The sequence below is a fragment of the Gavialis gangeticus genome, unplaced genomic scaffold (genome assembly GCF_001723915.1).
Source record: "Gavialis gangeticus isolate Ggan-Ray unplaced genomic scaffold, GavGan_comp1, whole genome shotgun sequence".
Lineage (NCBI taxonomy): Eukaryota > Metazoa > Chordata > Crocodylia > Gavialidae > Gavialis > Gavialis gangeticus.
This window is the reverse complement of record NW_017729016.1, coordinates 3,838,939-3,856,668: the sequence shown is the minus strand read 5'-3', so window position 1 is coordinate 3,856,668 and position 17,730 is coordinate 3,838,939. Positions and strand designations below refer to the sequence as shown.

General features: G+C 43.3%; 1 protein-coding gene across 1 annotated transcript in view; it reads right to left on the bottom strand.

The window, feature by feature from the left end:
* LMF1 (lipase maturation factor 1) overlaps nucleotides 1-17,730 on the bottom strand; it is a gene marked incomplete at its 5' end in the record, with an annotated part of 349,511 nt that overhangs the window by 304,202 nt on the left and 27,579 nt on the right. The window contains one exon of the mRNA XM_019512578.1: nucleotides 4,214-4,224. Within this exon, the coding sequence (XP_019368123.1) occupies nucleotides 4,214-4,224 (11 nt within the window). The remainder of the gene's footprint in view (nucleotides 1-4,213; nucleotides 4,225-17,730) is intronic.

Sequence of the window (17,730 nt, the reverse complement as noted above, 5' to 3'; positions counted from 1 at the left end):
TTTTTTTTTTTTTTTTTTTAAGCGGCACAGTTGGCTTGCAGGGAGTGTAGAAGCAACATTCCTAATTCTCCCCACGGAAACATCTGTTTTGGGCTGAAACAAAAACCCATTGCGCATCAAGAGTCAAATTAGATCTGCTGTTCCCCTAGTCCCTCCGTTTACAGCTCTGTTGATAACTGAAAGGTAAATAGATGTGTTTTTGCCTTTTGACAGCTCTGCGTGCTTCTTGCTGGGAAGCAAAAAAGCAACTCCAAGCAGTAATCAATCACCCCAAAAGATGACTGGATGGGATCTAAATCCACCCAAACGAATGACATCATTACCTGCCCCATGTCTGCATCTGCTGTACTCGACAGTGAAACACAGACAGATGTCCACTGCAACCATTCCCCCGACCTGTTTGCAACTGCTCTCATGTTTCCCTCTCGGCGGACACCTCATTCTACCACCAATTCCTCTGCTGTAAGCAACATCAAGACATGGGTTAGGCTATCAAATTACCTTTTGTTTTTCTAGGTGACTAATTAGCCGGCTAACCTGGGAAGACAGCAGGAGAAGGAGGAAAAAAGACACACTAAAGAGCAAGTCAGTCAATGCTCGGAGCAGAAACAAGGGGAAAATACCCCCAAAAATTGTTAATCAGATCTCAAATGATAAAAAACTTGTTGCAGTAGCTGGCCATGGGATTAGGAGCTGTCACCCTCCGAGAGAGTCTGTTTTGACCCCAAACTGGTCACTTCCAATACAACTGTGACATCACAGGGCCATTCGGTTGGCTCTGAACTCCATGTGGTGACCTCAGCCTCAGTCCAAATGAGCGGGAGAGTGGTCCTGGCAAGCAAACAAGCAAGCCACCAAATGCCCTAAGCCTGGCATCCCACCACCCCGGTACAGCTGTAGATCGCTCATCTCCCGGGGATAGGAGAGCTTGTCTCTACAGCTCTACTGGGGTGGCAGGTTTATGGGTTTTGTTGGTTTGCTTGTTTGCTTGCCAGGACCCCTCTCCTGCTCCTTTGGACTGAGGAAAGGATGAAGTCCTGCCTGAAGGGGGTTCAGATGACTCACAGTGACAGGTGCAAGTCATTAACCTTCACCGAGGCGATAAACAAAATAGAGGTCCCTCTCCAAGGAGAGGGAATTATGGGCTAGAACAGAGGAGGTCATGGAAAGAAACCGGAGGGACTGCCAGACTCCAAGAGGAAGTTTGGGCTGAAGGTTTAAGATGTCAAGAAAGCTCAGCTCTCCAGGAACGGGGTTTGGATGCTAACTCAACAGGTGCGTTCCACCGGGGACAGGAAAACCATTTTGTCCATCCACAAAGCGTGAAGGGACTCACTGTACAAATTAAACTACACAGAGAGGCAGGCCTACGGGGTTAGAGGCATGTTAACCAAGGGAATCGAACACCGCCTGCAGCATGTACCCTTCTGTCGGGGGAATAACAGACCCCCACGTCTACGACTGTCGAGCTGGCCCCCTTTTGACCTTGCGAGTTCGCTCAAACCCGTCATCTTAAATCTGGAGTCAAATTTATTTCTGAACAAGCACAACAACAAAGCCAGGGGTTTATTAACAACTCTGCTGATTTCAGAACAGGTCTAATTTCCCAGCGTGCAAAGGCTCTCGGGTTTGCACTGTAACCTTTCCCCTTTTTAAAGATAGGCAGTCCAACGCGAGCCTGCATGCTCCATGCCGTGCAAGCTGTTCCACGTCTGCTTCACAGGTCGTTGCCTGAAGTGAGGAGTGTTTTTAATAACTGTTACCTGACAGCAATAAGAGCAAAGAGCAAAATCTGTGGCAATACCAGTTGATCCCATTTGGCCTGACAGCTTGTTGTTATTTCCAGGCTCTCGCATTCTTTAAAATTCATAGGGACAGCCTGCAGTTTTAATAGAGGCTACCCAAATCCACCCTAAGATGTAGCAGAAAAAAAGCACACTTCCTGCAGGGGAACAGGAAACAGTCAGCACTTCCAAAGATCACTCCGGGAATTTTTTAGCTCATGCTTTGAAGTAGATGCTACCAAAGAGCAAAAGCTTCCAAAGCTCAGCAATATTTAATGTAGTTCTCACAGCAACAGAAATGGATGACAGTGTTGTTGTTTCAGCCATATTATAACAAAAATATTGTGGTTTTCCTGTATTCTGACCAAAGCAGCTTCAGATTTACATTTCATTCATCTTATTCAGAAAAAGCATTTCATCCCAAGACAAGGAAGAGAGAGATCCTGCTGCGTACAAAGGACAGGATTAACCCTCGCAGGGCATTTAGAGATAAGGCAGAGAAAGTCTAGAAAAATCCCGGGAAAAGCTGATTTTCTCAATAACCAGTTTTGGAGCTGGAAAAAAAATACAGATGAATGCCACCAGTGAAAGAGTAGATCATTCTCAATAACCTTATAAGAGGAATTATTTGGTTTAAAAATATCCCACTGGATAAAATCAAGCTAAGTGTCACCACCAAAAGCATTTCCAAGCCTGCATTGGCCACTTAAAAACAAAAATTTAAACCCTTGCAGCAAGCAGACAGACACTGAAAATAATGGGTCTTTCTACGTCCTTCCCTTTCCATAAGATGAAGCAGCATACCCAACGACTTTGCCTGCCTGAAAACGGGTCATGGCTAACTATTCTGCTTTCTTTCCTCGCATAAAATATTCTGCAAGTAAGGTGAAAAACTGGCTCCATTGAAAGGTGGAAAAGTAAAAAGAAAAGTGGAAAAATTAAAAAAAATAAAAATAAAAAGGAGGTGGAAAAATAAAAGCAAAGATGTCTCCCTATCGGTTTCTAGAGGTAGTTGATAATAGATTGAGCTTTGCATTATATGGGATAGGTTTGATAGTCTGCTTGTGGTGTGGTGCCTTTGTGGAAGGGGTTTGGCAGGTCTCCGACAACTAAAATGTCTCTGTTCATTCACAGAACCAGGTGAGCTCAGCGACAGGACGCACTTCCCCACCCATGCATCGTGCTGCCCATCCAGCATGGCTCCCCCGCACCCTTTCTAGGGGACGACTACGTACTGTAGGTAAGCACCCCTAGCACTGCAACAGAGACAGATTTCAAAGCATTGCAAATATATTCATTAATCCCCCTTCACCTATATGCATTTCACACCACGGGCAAAACAGCAGAGGTGAAACGGCATCCTCTAACCCCCACAAGTCACTGCCTTGGCATTAGGAACCTTCGCCTTCCCTAACCTGTGTTCATCCCTCTCCATCAGGCTTCTGCTTCCAGCCCCGGATGTGTTGATTTCTTTAACTATTTGGTCACTGACAAAAAAAAAAAATCAAGTTAATACCAATGCTGTTCGTGTGACCTCACCTTGGGCGTGTCTACATGTTCATTAATGCACCATAGTTATTGCACATTAAGTTTGGATAAGTTAATACCAATGATGTTCACGTGACCTCACCCTGGGCACATGTACATGTTCATTAATGCGCCATAGTTATTGCACATTAAGTTTGGATAAGTTAATACCAATGATGTTCATGTGACCTCACCTGGGCACATCTACATGTTCATTAATGCGCCATAGTTATTGCGCATTAAGTTTAGGTAACTTAATACCAATGATGTTCATGTGACCTCACCTGGGCACATCTACATGTTCATTAATGCGCCATAGTTATTGCGCATTAAGTTTAGGTAACTTAATACCAATGATGTTCGTGTGACCTCGCCCTGAGTGCGTCTACATGTTCATTAATGTGTCGTAGTTATTGCATGCTAAGTGTAGTACTTGGATAGCCAAGAATTAAATCAATGCATATTAAATACGGCGCAGTAGCACCAGCACGCAGCTTTTTAGTGACACTGTGCCGCAGCCTAACAACACTGCACAGTAGCGTATTAGCACGGGTTTTGCCCAGCACGCTTCTGCGCGGTGTTATTAGGCTACTGCGCAGTAAGCGTCTTGTGTAGATGCCCCCGACCCCCCACCCCCCCCCGAGGAGGGAAAGGATCTCACACAAATTTCAACTCAGACATTGAAGTAATTTCATCTTCTTTAAGGTACATACAAAAAAAACAGATGACTGGTTAAGTTCAATAGGAGAGAGACATACACACAAAACACATGGAAAAGCTGACAAGAACATTACATTCCTTAGCCAGAAAGAGTGATCTAGAATAATTTAAAAGCTACCTACCCACCGAATGCATCGAAAAATAGCAACTGCAGATATTGTTTCCCATTTACATTCACTTACCGAAGGAATACCTGCAAAATGACAAGAAAAAAAAAAGAATTAAAATCCAGCCTGAATATTCTTACGCACCTTTGCTTCGAATTATTATTATTTCAAATTTCACAGGGATTTTGATTTTCAAGCTGTTTGACAAGTGGTCATAAACATTGCCTGTTGTATGTAAATATTTAATATATAGAATAACAAATGTCTGAGCGGTGAATTCCTGCTCAAAGTGGCACAGTGCCTCGAAATACAGCAGAAGTGTATCAATATTACATGCGAGCCTAAGGAAGTTCTTATTCATTTTGATTTAAAACAAGAAGCCCAAGTCTCCAGTGCCCCAAAATAATCAATTTTACAACAAACACAATTAAATTAGACATCGGTAGCACTGAATCTGGACCAGACCAGTCAGCCAGCCATTTATCCCCATCTAGGGAGCAGACTTTCGGCCTTCTCCAGATACCCTCCCAAAAGAAATGCCTTTAACAGTATCCAAAAGTCACTTAATTTGGGCTGTTTTGAATGGGGACAGCAAGGCATGGGACAGTTTCAAAGCCTTCACAGAGAATGTCTCATCAGTATAACTTCTTTTGCAGAAGGAAAGCATAGTTTTGGGGAGATAAAAAGCAAAAAGTCCATTTCTTACAGTTGGATCTGTTCCACCCCCCCACCACCCCCACCCCCAAACCAACTATCACAGGGCATCCAGCGCAAAGCCTATGCTATTAATTGAATTAGCGTACCAGAATATCGTTAAGGTTCGATGCCCCGCAAGGAGAAAATGGACATTATCCTACAGCTTTCATCTGAATCTTTTTGCCACTCTCCTCACATTACTATAATCATTTCACCTCTTCTTACAGCCATTTTTCGTGCAGGTTTGCTTTTAAACCTGGAAGGAAATTTTAGCCCCAAGGACATGATTTCACCCAAGATCATCAAATCCAATTGGAAAGAAAACGAGAGGCTATTTTTAAACTATTTTGTCAACAACTGGAATTTGGAAGCCTTCTCCTTATTTCAAGTTCCCCAGATCCATCTGTATTCCTGGGGATTTGAATTTCCATTAAAAAAAAGTCTATTTTAATACTTTCAAATTAAGGGCAGAATTTCTTGAACACTTTGGTCATCTATATGAACCCCCCTGCAGCATGCTAGGAGGCAGTAAAGTTACTCAGGGTAGCAAGTAGCTTTGTGATCCCAATGCTAAGCATATGGATGTAAATAAATTTAATTAATGAATTAACTAACTCACTTGATTTATATGCTGTCCTTCCCAAGAGGCTAAGGGCAGCTTCCCATAGGAGAACAGAATAAGTTATAAAACAGGAAAATGCTTATAGAACAAGAGAAAATATACAACAAAACTCCCTAAATAATATCTCAGCCTAGCTTTGCTTGCTAAATGCCTACCCAGCTAGGACGGTCTGACATGCACAAACAGTCCTTTCGAGCAAAATGGGACTAACAAGATGGATAGACATTAACCACTTCTAATATTCAAGTTCAGTCTACATTTTTTTGTTCCTCAATGAGACGATCAGTTCAAATTAGAATAGTAACAAAAAATAAATTAAAATAAAAGGAGCTGCTAGCTGCTCTACTGCAAAACAGCGTGCAATGGTGCACTAGTTTACACACACACCTATTTTCCACAAATCATTTTAAAAAAAAACAAACAGCCTAAATATTCATTGCCTATTTAACAATAATTCCAAACAGGGCTACCGCTGTCCAGAAAGCAATTTTTAAAAGGCTTGATACACTTCGACTTTCTTAATAAAAGCGGCTCTTTGTAAAGGTATCTATTATTAATGGCAACCCCACTTCACTATTCTCTACCACAGTTAAATATAAATGTGTATGAATTATTCTTATTTCTTGGCAGAAGTAAAGAACCCCCTGAGGCCCATTAAAAAAAAAAAAACCCTCACTCACATACATGCACACAATGAGGAATTAATAAAATATTGTATTTTTCTCAACCACATTAAGTTTTCTGACGTGTGTCTGTTGCTGATTACATCAATCTAGGCTCCATAACTTGTCATGTGATGACAGGCAAAGACTTGTGAATTTATTTCTCCGAAGAAGCTCACGATACAAATGCCAAGGAAACCAAACCAAATGGTTTGCTGGGAGTCTATAAAAGCAGCAGGGTTTCTTGGGAAGATTTTTAAAGGTACAAACAGTCGGAAGGTGCCTACAACTCCATTGACTGAGAATACCAGTTCGGAGCTGAGCTGTCATATATGCTTCAGAAAAATCTTCCTCCTTGCCTGCATGCAGCAAACATCAATTTAAATGTTGCGTCTCCCCACAACCTCCCCTCTGTAGTACACAGAAATGCAACCAGAACAGGCAACAGCACGGATTTGACTTGGAGACTGGGATTTTGCAAAGGAAATAATTGTTGATCTGCCAAGTGTCAGACCGGGGGACTCGACAATTCTGGGCTACTGTATTTCCTCCCATGCAGCACACGGCGGAATATAACATGCACCTTGTTTTTTTGAAAGGCAGAATGAAGGAATAAATAAAAAGGATTTTTTCCCCCCAGAGTTATGGCTACATAGAGCAGGGACAGAGCCCAATCTTCAGATGTTTCACGCTCCCTTTCACGCTTAATGAAAGCTGAAACCCTAGCTGCTGTGCTAAAGACTCACCTCTATGGGTGGATCTATGATACAGAAAAGACCTAAGATTCTCCAAGGCTGTGAAATGGGAAAAGAGAAACCACAAGCAGCTAGCCTGTCCAAAACAAAAAAAGCTTACCTTGACTGATGGAATATCAAGATCATTATACAGGAGAGACAACTGTTAACACCTCTGGAGTGATGAACAATGAGCTGTTAAGTCAACTGACTCAGCTGCCTGAATAGTAAAGCAACAACTGCTGCACCATAGAGCAGGAATCACAGCAGGGTGCTGCTATCCCAGTCAGAAAATCAGCCTCCTTGCTTAATAGACTTGCGTGGGGCCTGATTTTGGTGGGGGGGAAGATGCATGTAATATACCAGAAAATACCGTAGTTTTGGTTCGTGGCATGTGATTACATAAACCACTAACATCCTTTCTGTTGCCAGACTGGATGAGCAATCAAACCAGCCAACAGTGAGGCTCATTTCTGAATGTGGACTTGTACATCATGACCTCTACACCTAAACAGACGATCGTTATTGTCACTAATCAAATATTCCGGAAGAAAATAAAAATATGCATGCCATAGCAAAGTCCAAGTGCTGAAATATTAATGGCAAGCAAAAGCAAAAAGCAACAAATGTTTCCAATTAAAATTTGTTTCAAAAGTAAAACACAAATCTCATGAAAATGAATGTGCCATTTCACCCTTCATCCCCATGAAGCTGTCAGAGGCCAGTGAACTGCCGTGTCCTTTACTTCCAAGACAGGCACCTTGGCCTTGCCATTATCAGATCTAGGATGTTGTACAAAAATCAGACTGACCTTTCAAAGCAATGAATGCTCAGTGAAGGAGCAACGTCTATGGGGAACAAAGACTATTCAGGCTAAAATTTGGAAGTTAAAAGCTTTGCATGGAGACGGCCCGTTCTAACTTGTAACAAACCGGTCAACTGAAGGTTTACCGTGTTGATCTGGTCAACTGAAACCCTTAACTTGACTGGTCAAAACATGAATTAAAAGGCACGCTGCTTTTTCTCCCTATGCTGTGAACTGTTACTGCTAACACTGCATCCGTACTGTTCCCGCTGCCGTCAGCTGGCAGATGATCATTTTACAACACTCTTGACACCCTGACTCCTGGTTGAAACTTTTCTTCTGCTCTGCGATTAAAAACTATTTCTTTTGCAACCCGGGCTCATGGTAGAGGTGATCTCTTTTATTAGACCAACAAGATATTTGCAAAAAAGAATTTCTTTAATTGCAAAATTTATTCTGCAACTGTACATGCGATCACTTTAACTGGCTGCTGATGGGATTTTCGGTGGTTTATTTATTTGTTGCAAATACTACATTCTTAATAGGCAAGCATCAGTAACATAAATTAGGCAAAGGGACATATACATGAACACATTCTTCATCACCTACTGCTTGCCCGTTGTCAAGATAAATTATCTGGGACAGGAGCATCTCTTCCAATAGGTTTATAAAACGCCTTGTGCAATGTTAAACCAAATGGACATCAATAAGTAGCATTAAACTTCACATCTCTTGCTTCCCAATAGATAGATGTATCTGTATTTACGTGAAAAATCCCCCTTTGAAAGTAAAGGTCCAGATATTTATTGCAATGGGGATTTCAGCCTATCTTCTCTGCCCAAGCTGCATAAGCCCTCTCGGCCACGGCCAGTTGGAATGCGCGCCTTGGCCTCAAATTTCCTTCCAGATGAGAGGGTTTCCAAATGAGATACTTCAATTACTTTTCTAACTTAGAGAGTATGCTAAATGTCCTTTGAGGAAAAAAGACAACAATTCCTCTTACTGCAGAGTGCTAGAAACTTCCTTTGCCTAAAAAAATTTTACGACAATCTTTGGACGTCATCTTCCATCTCTCTTCCGAATGCTCTGTTTCTCCCTAGGATGGGCAAGATGTGTGGGCCATCTTAGGCAAAGGAAGGGTATTTCAGCACAGATACATTTTCCTCGTCTTCACTGTGTGGAAGATCTCTGACCCTTTATGATGGCTTCAGGATGCAAATACAGTGAATGAAATCAAAGTATATTACCCTCTGATTACCCCCCAGCTCTGCCCCGAGCGTAAAGTTATGGAGACATGTTCAGGTGAGCTGGCACGAAGACTGGGTAACAAATCCACTCAACTTCATGTGCTGATGATCACCTGCCTACCTAACTGTTGTCAATGCAGAAGATGTAGCCACTCCATCCGCGGACTGCCCATGCTGCTACAAATGGGAGCACGATGTTTAACCACTGGAGGACTGTTGCTTGAACTGGTTGTGGGAATAAATTCAAGGATGGGTGCAAATCCTAGGTCTACTTATCTGAATACAATACTTGGCTGAGCTGCCAGCCACTGGAAAGGAATATACCACTGGAAGATCCCCCAAGAGGTAAAGCAATTCTGGCCCTGCTAGCCGCCTTAGCAAACGGGTCAACGTACCCATCGTAATAGACCAAGAGGCCGAAACCTAATGAACAGGATAAGCTTCCTATTCGCTCATTGAATTCACCTGCCACTTCTTGTCAAATTTAGATTGCAAACTCCACGGTACATGATACAGCGCATAGCACAACAGGGCCCCAATTCCTCCACAAGGCCTCTGGGAACTGAGAGGAAACAAGAACGCCATGAGAAGCAAGCACCGTGCCGGAAAGTCACCAAAGCGGACAGCGCGCCCGACTGCTGTGGTGGAACCGCTCCAGTTCACCCTGAATTTAGGATGCATCATTAAATTAGACGTGTGGGGGTAAATAACATTTTCGACAGCTGGTTCGAGTTGTTGCCAAGCTTTTAGTATTCCACAGCGGTCGTGGAGGGGCAAGGAGATGGGGGGGTGGGAAGGAAATCAGTTAAAATGGTAGTAAGTGAAACCACTTGTCTGGTTTCTGGATTCACTTTATTGTGGTCACAGATCTCTTGCAAACCGGGATGTGGCGCTCTGCAAATACAACATCCACACTCAAACGGAGGGAATGAGGAGCTACTAGAAAAACAAAGCCAGCTTGGAAATTAGGTTCGCTCCTCGTTTTGCTCAAGGTGTTGGAAACCATACCAGCAAGGGAGACTCAGAATGGACTGGGGGAAAAGGAGCTCCGCGAAGCCTCTCATGAAGCAGCACCGGCTATTTAAAAGACCCCTAACGCACTTATTAAAGATTACATAATACTGCTGAGCAACCAGCCATTTTGACCGAGCTGTCCACTTGGCATAACAAGCAGTCAATTAAAAGGGCAATGCGCCATTTTGTTTTCTCTTGATGAGGCAGGCTGGAGGGGCTAGTAAAAAAAAAATCAGGCAAAATTGAATTACCTAACTGGATACCAGCATAAGCCAAGTCTTCTGTCTGTGCTCATTTCCGAAGCTAAAAGTATTACGAACCCTGGCTGAGGCAGCTGCAGAAGTAGCCAAATTCAAATGAAGTTTGCTTTGGTTAAATCATTTGGTGCCAAAGCCGGCTGCAGAAATGGCAGCCAATAGAGTCCTGCTCGAAGCCATTCCTTAAAATCAGGCTGGGAATCAAAAGCAGAAAACATGAGGAGCAGGGGAGATGGACGACAGCATCGCAAACTTTTCCCCGCTCCGAGCAGCATCCGAGTCCCACTGAAGTCCACAGAGGCTTTTCTGCCGACTCTAAGCGGGGGCCAGACAAGGTTGTCCAATCTTGGAGGAAATTCCCCAATTTACAGAAAAGAGGCAGCAAGTCCAAACAACAGCACGTGCACAGCAAGGGGAAACCAATGCGCGATGGAAAAAAAAAACCCCCAAAAACTCAGCAATGCCTATTTAAATAAGTTGAGAGCCTGGACAAAAGGTCAGTTTGGGTATTGTGGTGCGCACGCACGCACGCACGCACGCACACACCTGGGGGAGAGGAACTCTTCCCTCTTACTCCTGTCTGCATGAGTTTGGGTTTCATGTAGATAAGAGGGACATTTCATACAGCACTTGTTAACACCTTGTTTAGCAGATGATTTCCAACAGCTTGTTTTTCACGTCTTATTTTTACTTTTGTCCCGTTTTGTCTTGAATGGCCAGCCTTTATTAAAAAAAAAATCATCCAGGGCTCAATAAAACTTCCTAACAATTCCTCACCCCCATAACTATTCATAGACAGACTATAATTTCCTAATTAAATACGGTTTATCAGTTTCTATTAAATTCTATGGTTTTTGGAGTAGTTCCAATGAGAACCTATTGGTTTCTTCCATAATACGAGCATGAAAGCATTCCTTAGTCTGGAAGCGACGTGCATTTCCATACCCCCTATACACCTGAATCAAATCCCAGAAGACAACACTATTTAATTATGGTCTCTCTACTCTCAGAGAGAACTTCCATTTCCCCAAATATTCCTGGGGATACTGAGGGGGGGATTTAATAGCCGCCTTCAACTCCTTGCAGCGGGGTGCAAAGAGGATGGAACTGGGCTGTTCTCAGTGGGGGCAGATGACAGAATGAGCAATGGGCTCAAGCTGCAGCAAGAGAGGTTTAGGTTGGACATTAGGAAAAACTCTCTGACTAGGAGAGCATTAAAATACTGGAACAAGCTACCCAGAGAGGTTGTGGACTCTTCATCCTTGGACCCAACTAGACAAAGCCTTGTCTGGGATGATGCAGTTGGGGCTGGTCCTGCTTGGAGCAAGGGGTTGGACTAGATGTGACCTGCTGAGCTCCCTTCAACCCTCATTTCTACGAATTTATGATGGATGCCGCTAGAGTACACACCATAAAAATAATTCCCCACCTACATGAATATTCTCTCACAACCCTGAATTGCTGTTGATGTTTTCCTTTTACTGTTCATGGGATTCGATGCAAGAAAGGGCTACAAAGAAAACCCCAAAATCATTTTCACTAGCACTACTGTTGCAACCAGTGCGTTTTATTAGATGCTTTTCCCAGGCTCAATGCAAACCTAAGAAGCACCTTGCTGACTTTCAGTGTTTTCCTAATAACTTACACCTGACAGTTCTTCCATTTAGATCAGAAGTAGAAGTAGGATACATGCGACTCAATAAAATGTTGTTGCTTTGCAATGCTGTGAAACACAGCTGCAACGTCAGCACCGGAAACATCCATAGAGCATCTGGAGCACCTTTAAATCAGCTGATAACTAGACCTTGAAATCTCACCGAAGGCTAAAAACAGCTTGCAATGCACCCAGACACCTGTACAAAATGCTCCGCGATCCCTGGAGCCATCAGCTCATACAGCAGATCTGCTTGATCAACTCCTACCACGCTGGCTCCATCTGAACTGGAAAAGCAGGACTGGAAGGGCACCACATGGGTCACCCAGTCTCAGACCCCACAACTGCAGGTAACCATATAATAGATATTTAGTCCAAAAGGGTCCACAGGCGCATGCGCTTGGGGTCCTCCACTGCACGTGGCCTCCACAAAGCAACCCCAGTCCCCTACAAAAACAGAGGGACTTTGCTGCAACATCACTCACGCAGTCTGTGAAAGCACAATGGTTTGAGGCCAGTAGAAAGACCTTTCATTAAGAGTTTCCTTCAAGCACAAGGCAAGGATTTGTACAGGAGCCTTAAGGAGTTTGGTGTTCAAGTCCCGAGGACTTCCAGGGCCATTCTGCCCTTCAATCCTTCCTTAGACCCCTTTGAAAATCCCAGCCTAGAGGACTTATGAACAGCTGGGGGGGGTTGTTCTCCTATCAATGGCTACTGACAGCCTCAAATGAGAAGCAAAATCACTCATCCCACTTGGATATTCCCAGCACTCACATGTCTAGGAGACTAATGAAAACCAGTCACTGGAAAGACCATTTTTTATTATTATTATTATTATTCATAATGCACTAGCATCAATCAGGAGTGGAGCTCCATTTGGCCGGGTACAGCACAGACGTATAGTACGAAACCGTCCTATTTAAAGGACTGTTTCTTAAACTCAAACTGACAAGGGATGCAGAGAGAGGATCTTAGCGTGGGGAGGGTGGGGTGGGGGAGAGCCTGCGATGATTCACTCCTGACTTCAACCATCATTACATGTTAATCCCTCAAACAAAAATATGTTCTTCATTAGTATCATTAGATCCCAATTGTATTGCGAGGCGACTGTGTCACATGGCATTAATCTTTGTTTTCATTAATCTGTCATATCAACCGCTCACGTCGGCTCGGAGGATTCTTTGAAACTGATATGCTCGTCTCTCTTCTGGGCAAGTAGGAAGTGCCAAAAGCAGCTTCCTCTACAGGAAGGATGACCCCCTGAGATCCTTTAACTTTTGGTTTAAGTTTCTAGAGATAATCTCTTTCTCTCTCTCTTTTTTTTTTTCTGTTTTTTGGAGGGGAGGGGGCAGGGGAGAGAGATGCGATGCAGCGATCCATAATAACAAAGAAATTCCTGAGGTTTACTGCCAAGGCAAAGGGAGATAAAAGTGGAAGATATTCTAAGATGTTGTTGCAGTGGTTGGGATACGTTTGAGAGCTGGAAAAATGAAGGCAAGTTATAATAACAGTCATTTAAAATAAAAAAAATAAAAATAAAATAAAGGCTCTCTACCAAAGTTCATATATTCAGAAATATAACAGTGTTGTCAAAAGAGCTTTTTGCTTATACTCATCTGCAAATCTAAGTGCGTGCACTACACAAAAAGACATACACAGGGTTAATCATTTCTCTTTCTCCCCGTCTCAGGGCCTGCAGGTGAAACCCAGATGAATTCGGAGATGGTGAGCCTAGGTGTCAGCATGCGGCCAAAGGCCCCAGGAGCGAAGACCATCGATGACCAGAAGTGGAACTGGTAACTTCCTTTTCCCCAGACTGGGACGTCTCCCACATCTGTGTAATGTTGTACTTTAGTGCAAAAAACAGAGTCTTGTTTCTCCAACTTGATGAAAGGAGGAAGATAAAATAATTTAATCATTCTTCTTCATAGCCATGTACAATGCTAAAGTCTCATTTTGATTCATCTCTGTTTAAACATTTTCTTGTTTAATACACTTACATTTCTCTTCTATTCAGAATAAGCTCCAAGGCAAACAAACGAAGCTCCTATATTAATTAATGGGCCCTACTTGACACATTTTTCATGCCTGCTTAATAAAAACCCCTCAGATGTCCTGCCCTCTAGCAGGTAAACATGAAAAGGTAACATTAGCACCGGCCTTCTGCAGCAATTATACCCTCAAGGTAGTCAAAGAAAATGCAGTGCAATCAATCTCTAAATGTATTCTTATGTAAAGTAAACTGTTTCTTTAAACTAAAACAGTTTGGACCCCTCAGAAGTTCTGTTTAAAGGGAAAATATCCCACATTTCTATTTACTGGCACTTCTAGATATCTCTCCACCAATGGTGGGATCACAGGACCTCAGACAGTCCAAGCAATTTAGGGGCTCTGATGGTCCTCGCTTTGCATTACCCGACAGATTTGTGGATACATTTCTCAACAGCAAGGTGTAAAGGGGATGACTGGGATAATGAAAGGCCTTTCAGCCTGACACTGATCCAGACCAAATAAAAAAACACCTGACATGGGATTTGATTAGTAATGCATGATGGGATGGTTGCAGAATTAGCGCCAATCAACACAGAATTTTAAAAAACCGATCATGCTAGCTTGGCATTTTCTTTCAGGCAAACAGTGTTAACATATTAGTCTTTGGTAAGGCCCTTGACTGGGGACCACGCAATATTTTCACTGAGAAATCAGAGACCAAAACTACATCAATGATGCCCATATTAAAATACTACACAAGAGACTAGAAAATGCAACTCTGAATGGGGAGGTCTTCTTCATTTTACTCAAATGCCCAAGGACTAGTCCCTTGATCCTGCACTGTCAAACATGTCAAGCAACAATTTGGAAAAGAGCAAGAATCCATCTTTCATGAGGTGGGAGGATACGTGATGTCCCCTGAAGGACCAAGTGGCAGAAAGAGAAGTAAAATGCATGGAAGAAAGCTGAGAGCTCCACATACGGATGACGGAAGCTCTCCCCATCATGGATAAAATAGCCCCCCGTTCATCTTTTCAGCCTGCCAGCATTCAAGAGAGTTCAGCCTGAGCCTCTTCAACAGTCCATCAGCCATAAAACACAAGATGGTGATTAAAGGTCAAGTGAGTTTTAATGAGACATTAAGAAAAAAAAAATCACAAACCCCTTTCTTCTTCTTTTGGGAGAGTTACTTAACTGCAGTTAAAATTGCACCCTCCAGACGCATGCTTTTTTGACCTGCATTATTCCCGTCCTTGCAACAAGCCACTAATAATATACTCAATCAGCTAACGATATCTCAAGGTTGGGAGTCGGAGGCCAGGGGTGGAAGAGTCACATCCTCCTCGCCTAGAACTTGGGTTAGTGTCCCAGTCTCTGCATGTACTTGGAGTCCTCCTGGGGGAAGTGGTACCATCATGCATTGAAGCACAATTCAGATGGCATTTACTCGACAAAGCATGGCAGGGGGTTGCACAGTAGTAAAGTGCAGCTCAGTTTCCTAGAAAAAAGGAGGGGGAGACAGATGTGTTGCTTGGTCTTATGATGTCCTACGTGTCTACTCACAGGAGCCCCACCAACTTTTTCCACTGGGGATGAACACACTGAAAAGTATTCTGTAACCACCTAGCACTGCAATAATTTATTATTGGCTACTTTAAGCTACTCCCTTGACTTCTTGTAACTCTACCAGAATCTCAGCCATCTAAAGGGGAAAAAAAAAAAAAAAGACCAGAAAAAAAAAGGAATGGAAACCTGGAAGGCTGTATGGTACAGCTCTAATGTGTGGAGCACGTACCTTGCAAAAAATATATCCCAGAATGCTTTATAGCATTAGACAATAGGTTCAGAACCTAAAATCAAGCGAGAGCCAGGAGAAAGAGACAGGTTTTCAGAAAACATTTGCAAAGGCAAAAGGAATCTGGCCCAGGATCCTGCCTCTAATAACAGTCTGTGCCATGTTGCTTTAGAGGAAGAGATTTGAAGAGGCAGAGGGAATCTGCGAGGAAACATAAAGGGATGGAGAGGAGAGGGAAGCCAAAGGGACTTTATTCCAGCATAATGACTATGTTGGAAATGCATTCATTATTCTGGAATAAAAAGTGACATTTACTCCAGACTAAAACATCCACGCAGGGAGCAATTCCAGAGAAACTACTGAAAAAAACCCTGCTCGTTCGGATGGCAGAAGCTATTCTGATCAGTGTCCTCACATCGACGTGGCCTCTGGCAGCGAAGCAAACCGGAAGGGATCCTGCCTCTCAAGGTCTGCTGCAGGGAGACGTTTCAAAGCCTCGAGGGTCACCGAGTTAGATCCCGCTGAGCGGCGAATCCACTCCGCCAGACAAATACTGAGGACAGAGGAGGGAGGGAGAGACACGGCAGCGTGCAAACTACAGACCATTCGTCATCAGGTGGAATCCAGAGAGCGGGGACTTGTGGAGACAGCAACGACCGAACCGGACGTCTGATGAGGAGTTTCCATGCACACCCGCCTCTTCTGGCCTCCTCGGCCAGTTTGACAGCTTTTATTTTTGCCAAACGAGAGGCGTCCTGGTGCGCGCTGCAACTAAAACAAACGGCGCGCTTCAAAGCGACAGCAACACGGGGTTATGGCGAGCAACTACGGCAGGGCTTTCCAACCTACCTGGGGGTCGGGCACTTCAGTGAACCTCCACTTCACTCCCAGGGTCTTGGATTCTCAACAGTTCAAAAGAGATGTTCAATATGCCAGAGGGTGGGAAGGGGGGAGACGGGACTAAAATTTCAGGGCATTTGGAGTGCTGGACACCACGACAGCACAGAGCATCCATCACGTTAAACATTTCCAATATGCCTGGTGATTGAAGGGCAATCACTCCCCATTCGCACTTGGGAGAGTCCACATGTCACCGTCAACAAGGGATCTATGCCGATCAGCAGGGATCCTATTTATCTCTGATTAAAAAAAAACAAAAAAACAATTTTCGGATTAAAAAAAGTAACCCAAAATCCACATTTTTCCGTGATTAAAATGAAACACCACTAATATATAGTTATAGATCTCTATCTAGACAGATATAGATCTGTCTCTATCTACATAGATATATCTGGAGTAAATAGATATATCTCTATCTATCTAGATGCAAAATACAGACCATTAGTCATAAGACCAAAATATGGACCATTTGTCATAAGATAGATGAATCTCTCTCTGTGGAGAGAGAGAAAGAGAGAGAGAGGTGTTTCATTTTAATCATGGGAAAATGTAGATTTTGCATTACTTTTTTTAATCCAAATACTGGGGATGATTTTTTTTTTGTTTTAAATCAGAGAAAATCAGGATCCCTGCTGATAAGAGTGGTGCCAGGCTGGGGTCCATTTTTAAGTACAATGCTGAGTTTTCGCTCCATCTTACCAATGCCGAAATCTTCTAGGGACAGTACTGTAAGCCCCAAGCCCTGCCCACCTGGTGTCAGAGGCCTGTGGCTTTCGATTACCCCGACCTAAAGAGATTGCCACCCGACAAGGAAGGACTCCATTTCCTGTTGCTATTACTGGTTCCCTTCCCTCTATTCTTCACTCGGTACAAAACAAAACAGTTATTATAAAGCTTTGGGTTTTGTTTTGTTTTTTTAAATAACTCCAGCGAATCCCTTTAACTCTTTCTCCTTGGTGGTATCTTAGCCCCATTCAGAGCTGCCCAGAGCACTATTCCCCAGCCTCGGGGATTCAGAGAAGTGGAGGTCTAGCCTACCTTGCAAATGCCTTCCTGCCTTTCAAAGGAGACACTTACTCTACTGATGCTTCCTTTCTATCCTGAGATCCAGCCAGCTGGACAGCAGTTGAAAGAATCGCTCCATCAACAGTGTCTGGTATCTGAAGACTTCAGCCCAAAACAAATAGATACATTTAAAATTAAAATAAAGGGGG